At 44.6% G+C, this 9,403-nt stretch overlaps 1 protein-coding gene across 1 annotated transcript; it reads left to right on the plus strand.

Moving 5' to 3' along the window:
* The first annotated feature begins 1,760 nt into the window (after positions 1–1,760).
* On the plus strand, positions 1,761–7,187 carry FABP1 (fatty acid binding protein 1, liver). The gene is made up of 4 exons (XM_006875855.1): positions 1,761–1,869; positions 3,624–3,796; positions 5,118–5,210; positions 7,069–7,187. Exons 1-4 carry the CDS (start codon positions 1,803–1,805, stop codon positions 7,117–7,119), a joined length of 384 nt encoding a protein of 127 aa, XP_006875917.1. The 5' UTR covers positions 1,761–1,802; the 3' UTR covers positions 7,120–7,187.
* The last annotated feature ends 2,216 nt before the right edge of the window (positions 7,188–9,403 follow it).

Genomic DNA, 9,403 nt, shown 5'->3' on the forward strand with positions numbered 1-9,403 from the left:
TCAGCAAATAAAAGCCATTCAAAGATAATAATAGATAGACAGGTGCTATCAAGTGAACTTCGACTTGTGGTAACCTTAAGCACATCAGAATGAATACTGCCCCTCCTGTGTCTTTCTCATGATCACTGGTATGTTCCAGTTCATCATTGCCACTGGTGTGCCAATTCATTTCACTGAGGATCTCCTTTGCCCTTCCTGGCCCTCTATTTCCTCCTCCAACGATTGGGCTCTCCTGATGTGTGTCCAAAGCAAGTGAGTCGAACAATGCTCATTTGTGATCCATAAAGTTTTCATTGTCTAATTTTCAGAAATAGATCACCAGGTCTTTCTTTTCAGTCTGTCTTAGTCCAGAAGTTCCCCTGAAACCTACCGACCCTGCTGGTATTTGAAATACTTCCAGCATTTAGCACCATAGCAACTCAATAAGAAAATGAACACAATAAGTTCATTTGGTCAGCTCCACAAGGCCAAACTCCCTAGATGCAACACCAAATTTCTTGTCCCTCCCTTCAAGACAGGAATGGGGACAAGTCAGCAGATAAAGTCTTCTTTCTTTTCCTACCTTGTCTCTGCCTATTAAAATATGAAGGGGTTTCAAAAGTTGGTGGAAAAACAGAATTGAAAGATAATGGAATTATTTTCCACAAACTTTTTTGAATCTCTCTTGTACATCTCAGTTTCCATACACTTCATTTAAATGGTTTACACGTGCCCTTTAGTATTCACCGGAAGACCATAGAAGACTTGATGGTGTTGGAAATGAATATTGAAAGTGCCATGGGCTGCTAAAAGAACCAATAGATCCGTGTTGGAAGAAGTGCAGCCAGAGTGCTACAGGATGGCCAAACTTCGTCTCTCATGTTTCAGACATATTGTCAGGGGGGAACAGTCGCTGGAGAAGGATATCATGTTTGGTAAGATGGAGGGTCAGAAAAAAAGAGGAAGACTCCCAGCAAGATGGATTGGCAAAGTGGCAGCATCATTGGGCTCAAGTGTGGCAACAATTGTGAGGTTGGCCCAGGACTGGGCAGTGTTTTGTTCTGTTGCACATAGGGTCACTATGAGTAGGTACCGACTCAATGGTACTAACAACAACAACAAACACATTAAAAGGGAGACTTTTTTGGACTATGGAAGAGCCTACAATCATCAAGGAGAAATTTCCAGAATAGAAAATAGCACTAGAACTCAAGTTAATGTAAAAATAAGGAAGGGAAGCAGTCATAAGGTTAGACAAATAAGGTGAGCTGTTGAGGTGAAAGGAATTCTTTAGTATTCTTCTGTATGTTGTGTATGGCTATACACCCACATTTTGTTATTATTGTTGTTGTTATTGTTTAGTGCTGTTGAGTAGGTTCTGACTCAGAGTGGCTTGGCCGTGTATAGGGCTTCCTAGGCCTTTTGTTTTTTAAATCTTTGCAGAAGAAGAACAACTCATCTTTCTCCTGCAGAGCAACTGGTGGGCTCAAATGGCTGACCTTGTGGTTCACAGTGTCATGCTTTTTCAATGGCTCACACACACATACACCTCAAAAGCAGGATCGCTATGAAGGGCTCTGCACTTGATTGCCACTCACTAATATTTGCTGAATTCCAGCAAACCTCTGCTGTGGCCAGCCTGTTTCCTATCATTGACCATTGCTCTCAGGAGTTAATGTTTGAGCCTGGTCATAAAGGAGTCGACGGCAGCTGACCTATGACCGATATTGGAAGGGGAAGTAGTACCCTATAAAACAACTCATACTGGGAGTCCAACCATCAGAGCTGCAGATCAGTGGTGAAGAAGGGGTCTCATTGCCACCATGAACTTCTCCGGCAAGTACCAAGTGCACAGCCAGGAAAACTTTGAGGCTTTCATGAAGGCAATTGGTAAGTACTGGACCGGGTGCCAAGGTTGTGGGTCACAACAATCTGGTTTGGCCCCATAGGTGATGTTGGGGTGGATGAAGAGATTCAGGTTATCCCCAGATCAGGGGCACTTTATTCAGTTTTGTAGTAACTGGAAGCTTGGGCTCTAGAGGCAAGCAGAAAGAGCACTGGCTTAGGGATCTGACCTGAATTGAAGTCCCATCTCTGCTGTTACCTCAATGAACAAACTATTTGTTCATTCATTCATTGTTCTAACAACATTGCTTGAAGACCCACCACTGGCTGTGCTGGATAGGTACCAAGGAGATAGACAACAAGGAGGCTCCTTGGAAACCCAATACAGGGTCACTATGGGTTGGAACCAACTCAACAACATTTACCAACAAGTATCTCCTACCTTAACCATGGACTCCTGGTGTGGTGCCATAGGATCAGCACTGGACTTGGAGCCACAATATCGGCAGTTCAAACCCACCAGCTGCTCCTCTGAAACCCTATATAGGGTCTCTATGAGTCAGAACCAACCCAATGACACTTAACAGCAACAACAACCCTAACCATAGGCCCTGGAGGGTGCTATGGGATAAGCATTGAACTGCTAATCTCGAGGTCAGCAGTTCCAACTCACCAGTCAATCTTAGATTATCTTGTACAGGCTTGCTGTAAGTCAGAACCTACTTGATGGTATACAACAACTACTCTAGACCGTGTGCTGACTCTATGTCACCAGAAATCTCTGAGCTAGGTACTCTTCTTTTCCCATTCTGGAGTTGACGCGACCAAGTCCTAGAATCTCTACATAACTCTGACAAGATCACTCAGGCAGGAGGTGGTTGCATTGGGATTTGAAGTAAGTAGTTCTCTGAGTCTCAGACATTATACTTTAATCCCATGTGCCTCACAGCACCAGGATGAAGAGGGAGTGGTCAGGCCACAGCCTTCCATGGTCAGGGCTTGGTGGTGGTAAGGTGAGCCTTCCGTTGAGCCTAAAAACACAAGCAGATGTCTACTCATATAGACAGGTAGGGGGACTTTGGTGAGCAAAAGGACAAAGTGTGACAAGGGATGATGGTGTGAAAGGGAAGGTTGGGGAAGAGAGCAAGGACAGAGACAGAAGACCCAGGAGTGGCAATGAGAACTTGGATCTTGTCCTGTAGGGCAAGTGCTGCCACTGCTGTGTCTCGTAACCCTTACGTGTGAACCAGAGCCCTCCACTCCTGTGGTTAACCTTGCAGGTTTTGTAATCCTCATCTTATAACAACAGGTTCTGAAAACTGTAGAGGCCTATCCTAGGGAATTCTGCTTCCTCTTCCTCAAGAGGTTTGACTGAGGTTGTGTCTACCCAGTTTGCCTGGCACATTCTCTGCTAGTTGTTGTCCCGGCATAATTATTAATGGTGCTCCTTTAGGAGGGTACAATTTGGGAAGATAAATCCTGTGGTCACTCTGGATGTGACAGATGAAATGCATACATTAAAAAAGCAAAGGCTCCTGACATTAGAGTGGGAGAAAATCAGGTGGCTCACAAGTTTTTTCGGGCCAGAGGAGTGTCCTTTATAAAAATTAACTAGAAAGCAATCAGGCAGGTCAGCCCTGGCACTTGTCTTTCCATTTAGAGGTCAAAGCCCATGTTCCTCACAGCACTGTAGGAAATGCCTCATGCTTCTCCACTCCATGACACAAAGCTTCTACTGCCCACTCCCTCTTTACAACCGCCACCACTGCCATCTCTCAAACTCACATGATTCCCGCTAGGTCTGCCTGATGAACTCATCCAGAAGGGGAAGGACATCAAGGGCGTGTCAGAAATCGTGCAAAATGGAAAGCACTTCAAACTCACCATCACCACTGGGTCCAAAGTGATCCATAATGAGTTCACCCTCGGGGAGGAGTGTGAGCTGGAAAACCTGACCGGGGAGAAAATCAAGGTAGGACATGCCTTTCTGCTTTCTGGAACTTTCTCTGGGACCTGGCCTCAGGACTTCCTTCCTTAAGGCTTACACCTCACAATTTCCACCAAAAACACTCTGTCTTTGAGCCCACTTCTGGGGTGAGAGGTCAAAAGACAAAGACAACTCTTAGAGAAGAAGAGCTTGAGCCCCTCTTGCCTTCCCTGTGGACTGTCTAGGGGACCTTCTGGCCCACAAGTCTGAGTGCTCCCACATGGATACAAGAGGAACCAGGCACCTTTGAAGGATTCTAAGTCTCAGGTTCTCCCAACCTCTCTGCTCTCAAAGTCCTGCACGCAGCAGGACAAAGCCCAGCAGCAGGGCACGTGAGGATCAATGAAAAATCCTTAGCCAATCTCTGATGTCATCTTTGAACACACAGTAAGATGGGCTTTACTGAGGCTAGAATTGTGGCAATGGGAAGAAACTTTCTATAGGAGGTACTGGGCTGTGTGTAGGGTTAGCAGGAGATAGGAGGGAGGTCCAGGCACTGGGGGTGGAAGTCATTGGGGACCTCTTTCCTACCTTTAGAGGCAGTGCACAACCCAGGGAAGTAAACACCAAGAAACATCTGTCTTTGTTTCTCCCCCAGACAACTTTGCATTGATGTCAGCACATTTGTCTTTTCCCCTCTTCGGTTCCCTCTTTGTTTCTACCTCTCCAGATACAATGTTATAAATCAGGAAAACAGTGACAAATTTTAGGAGGGAAAACCTCTTGGTATTCTACACGGATGAAGTTAGAGTAAGGGACAGGTCACCACGGGTTTTATTAGGCCCTTTTTCAATTGCCCATTTTGGTGGGTGGCAAATTTCTAATTTTGACCAGTATCTTCTGTTCCCTGTTGGATTTGTCACTTCTTACAGATTTCTATGTCACTTCTTCCTGGATGTATAAGGCTTGGAGAAGAGACAAAAACAGGACTATTCAATGTTCTTGAGGAAATTACATATACCAACGCAAAATAGGTGTCCTCTTCACGGGCTTTTGCAGTTTTGTCACTCTCTCCCTCCATTAGTTGGATAATTGATATTTTACTTCGTTTCCTTTCAGTGTTGTATTTCAGAGCACTTGGATTTCCAGTGTTCATTTCTAGATACATACCATAAAGAAAACTTCTAACAAAAGATACCTTAATATTTTCTTTTGTTCTTAGAGCATAGACAGTGGGGAAGTGTATCAAGTTGGGTCTTCTGATTACCATAAGCAAAGACCCATGCAGGACAGCCTAACTTAGTAGCAAGGCCCTTCTTCCCTTCCCAGAGCCCTCTTCACATGCGAATTTCTCTGTCCCATGCAGACGGTGGTTCATATGGAAGGTGATAATAAACTCGTGACCAATCTCAAAGGCATAAAGGCAGTGACTGAATTCAACGGAGACACAGTCATCAGCGTAAGTTGGCACTCTGAGTTTGTGGCACTAGTACTTGAGGGGAAAGGATGTGTGAAGGGTGATGAGCTGTCCTCACCCCTACCCCACCTTTCCATTGTTATATCTGCTACCATCCATATATGCCAGGCAGTTTACATCAATCTTATCGCCAATCTTCCCAGCATCCCCAAATTTTATAAATGGATAAACTGAGGCAACAAAGAGCCTGGGACTGTAGACCCAGAGTTCCACAGTTGTGTATTACACAACGCTGGGGGTGGGGGGGAGCACAACATAGTTTTGTGTGCTTATTATAGTTTTACAGCAGATGTCAGTAAGGTGTGTTGTTCTAACTAGTGAAATGTACTAGGATGGTTTTCTAACAGACAGAAGTAAAGTATCTTCAGGAAGGAGCACCCTTTTCTAATCCACCAAAGGCACTATGTATGCTACCAGCAGCCCTGCGTGATATCCCACCCTAACTCTCCTCAGTTCCTTCAGGCTAGCCACCACTTTTGAAATCCAGCCCACCACACCTACATTCTCTTGCTTCCTTCTCTCCTCAGTCCCTACTGCTGGCCTCCTTTCCCCTTTCTTCACCAATACCCAAATGGATGGAGTAAGATAGGTACTTGGTAGGAGGAGGCACAAGATTGCACAGAACCACCGCACAACCCACCTCTTTCAGTCTCCACTAGGATGTAGCCATAAGACTGGATCACAGATAGGGAACAGCAATCCGTTCACTCAGCAGGTATCCACTGAGCCTGCAGGTGGGCCTCAGAGATTCATGAAGCATCATTTTCCAGTGGCATAGTGCTCCAGTGCAAGGAAGGTTTGATTTGTCCAGAGGTGGACTCTGTTGTGGCTTTTTCCTGTTCTATGATGTCGCCATGATGATCAGCCGTCACTCTCCCCTTCTGCCTTAGTACTCACCAATGAGTGGTGGAGAACTCCATCTGCCCTGCAAGCCCTGGGTACCTACCTAATAAAGTCCTGTGCCCATTCAGCATTTATAAGGAGAATCACACTTTTAATTTTACTTTATTAACAACATATGAATCCCTGGACAGTGCAAATGGTTAAGTATGGCGCTGTGGGTTAATACGCCAGACTGTAAAGTCAGCTGTTCAAGCTCAAACTCAGAGAGTTTGAACTGGTGACCCTTCAAATAGCAGCTGAGTGCTTAACCACTGTGCCACCATGGTTCCTTGTTTGGTACATTGTTGTTGTTGTTGTTGTTAAGTGCTGTTGAGTCAATTCTGACCCATAGTGACCCTGTTTAGGGTGTGCAAGGAGCAGCTGGTGAGTTTGAACCGCCAACCTTGCAGTTCAAATGGCTTTGCAGTCTGGCGCATTAACCCACAGCGCCACATCAGGACTCCATGGTAGGTGCTAAATGCAACTTGGAGTAATTGGACTGGATTACACTGGATTGGATTGGATGGTGTTGCTGTAACAGTATTGTTCTTGTTAAGTGCCGTCGAGTCGGTTCTGACCCATAGCGACCCTGAACAGGGCTTCCGAGGCTGTAAATCTTTAGGGGAGCAGAAAGCCTCCTCTTTCTCCCGCGGAACAGCTGGTAGTTTCGAACTGCTGACCTTATGATTCACAGCCCGATTCGTAACCACTATGCTAACAGTTATTAATGGAGAAAAAAAATCAGTAAAAGGCAGAACTTTCCATGTGAGGAAGTGAAGTAACAAAGTTGTGGCACAGGATTTTAGACAAAGTCACAACCCCACCTCAGGTCCTACAGAAAACAGGAATCTTTGAATTCTTTCATATGTTAGTGTGTTTAGGGTTGTTCAGTAGACTTAATTAATTTTTACAATTGAATATCAGACAAACATTTTATGATTTCCTTTCTGGTTTGCAGACCATGACATTGGGTGACATTGTCTTCAAGAGAATCAGCAAGAGAATCTAGACACGGCTGCATTTCATATTCTTTTACTATGTAAAAATAATGTAATAAAGTGAACTTTGTTTTAAAAACAGGTTTTCTTTCCCAATTGTCTTTCATTGATGGTGATACATCCGTGAGCACAATGACCTATATTTTTGTAAACCTAGAAAATTGGCATGTCTCCCCCCAACACGTTGATCTGAAGGGCACCTCTTGCCATGAATACAGACCTCAGGGCTGCCAGGGGAGTCTGGGGGAGGAAAACAAGGCTTAGCCTGATCCGCAGGGCAGCCCAGGAATGTGTTCTCCCAGCCTGCAGCTTGGGCAAGAGCTGGAGCTGAGGAGGTGTAAGGTGGACTGGTGTTGAGGGTTGTTGTTGTTGTTAAGTACCGTGGAGTCGATTCCGACTCATAGTGACCCTGCACAGGGTTTCCGAGGCTGTAAATCTTTACGGGAGCAGAACGCCTCATCTTTGTCCTGCGGAACCGCTGGTAGTTTCAAACTGCCGACCTTGAGGTTAGCAGCCCGATATGTAACCACTACGCTGGCTCCCGTGAAGTCGGAGAGCAAGAACACTGGGAGGCAAAGGAGAAGGGTACCCAAAGCACTTCTGCAGCCCGCCCACCGGAAGGCATGCTCAAAAACTCGAGACAATGGCCCACTGAAGGAACATTTCTTCCTCCCATGAGGAGGGATAAGCAAGGGGCTTCTAGAAGGGCTCTAGATGTGGACAAAGAAGTTTAGGTGAAAGTTCTCCTCTCTCTGCCCCCATGGGCAGAGAGCTAGAATACAGGAGAAGGGAGAAGGATTTCTCTGAATGCAACATTTTATCAGCTCTGTTACATGCTCACACCCTACAAAATGGTGCCAAGTTCTGGCCTTTCTGCCTTCTTCATCTTTCAGCACCAAGAACTGTGCCCTGCCCATAGCAAGTTTTCAATAAAGATGTCTCCGTAAATGAGTGAATTGTTCTCATCTCCATTACTTGCTACTTGGATTGTTTCAGAAGTTGCTTATAGTATCTCCCTGCCTCTCCCTTTCTTACTGGCAAACCTCTTCCACTCACCTAATAAGCAAAGCACTTATCCTCAATGATTCTATAGAAGAACCCTGACCAAATGAGGGGGGAATGAGGAACAGAATTTTACATTTTCAATGAAATCTAAAGCTATTGAGGTTGACTAAGTTCCTGAAACAATTGTCCTGAGATGACCTTTAAACTTTAAGCCTTAAACCCAAACTATCCCCAGAAGTCTTCTTTGAACAAAATAATAGTATATTTTAATTAGTAAAATGCATCTGCTTTGAGCATTGTGCTATTTTAAAGAATTATCTATGTGAGATCAAATTGACAATGATAACTTAAAAGGCTGAATGAAGAACTTAGGAGCAGTGAATTTGAGGTAATGGCATTATGTTGGAAAGGTTAGCAAGAATGGTGATACAGCTTAAAGCATGTAACCAGTGTCACTGGATGGCACAGCTGGAAATTGTTGAAATGGTGTATCTTTGTACATACTTCCATCAAAATATCTTTTTTTTTTTTTTTTTATGTTCACCAATACCTGATAGAGAGACTTGACGGCCAGGTTTAGGAGTTTGACTTGTATGTGCTATGAAGCACCGTGTCTCTCAGGTATTGGCAAACATTTTCTTTAATGAGATAAAGAATAAATATTTTCAGCCTATAGGAGTTCTGGTAGGCACTCTAGGATAAGCATTGGACCACAAGGTCGAACCAAAAGGTTGGTGGTTCAAATTCAGCAGCTGCTCTTCGGAAACCCTATGCAGGGTCACTGTGAGTCAGAAACAACTTGACAGCCCTTCACAACAACAACAAAGTCATACGGTCATGGTCACAACTACGCAACTCTGCTTTTATTGTGCTGTTTAGATTGAACTGAATCCCTCCCAAAGTATGTGTCAACTTGGCTGGGCCAAGATTCTCAGTATTGTGTAACTATCCTCCATGTTGTGATACAATACTATATCCTATGTGCTGTTCATGAGGCTGGAGTAGAGAAGTTATGTTGCTGAGGTAAGATACAGGATTAGGTTGTATCTTAAATCAATCTCTTTGAGCTATAAAGGGGATTAAACAAGGGAGCAGAGATCATAGGAAGCTACTACCACCAAGAAAGAAAAGCGAGGCGCAGAGTGCATTCTTTGGAGCTGAGGTCACTACACAAAGAAGTTCCTAGTCCCCAAGGAAGACTGATGCCAAGACACATGGAAATCTCCAAAGAATGCCAGGTCCACAGATACTGAAAGCAAACAAGGACCTTCCCATGACTGTACCATGTAT

This window comes from Chrysochloris asiatica, unplaced genomic scaffold (assembly GCF_000296735.1).
Source record: "Chrysochloris asiatica unplaced genomic scaffold, ChrAsi1.0 scaffold00341, whole genome shotgun sequence".
Lineage (NCBI taxonomy): Eukaryota > Metazoa > Chordata > Mammalia > Afrosoricida > Chrysochloridae > Chrysochloris > Chrysochloris asiatica.

What these genes read in the sequence shown, in the direction of transcription:
- FABP1 (XM_006875855.1), top strand. Translation starts at nt 1,803, where the DNA reads ATGAACTTCTCCGGCAAGTACCAAGTGCACAGCCAGGAAAACTTTGAG. An exon ending in GGCTTTCATGAAGGCAATTG is followed by an intron (nt 1,870 to 3,623) that starts GTAAGTACTGGA and finishes GATTCCCGCTAG; the next exon opens with GTCTGCCTGATGAACTCATC. An exon ending in TGACCGGGGAGAAAATCAAG is followed by an intron (nt 3,797 to 5,117) that starts GTAGGACATGCC and finishes TGTCCCATGCAG; the next exon opens with ACGGTGGTTCATATGGAAGG.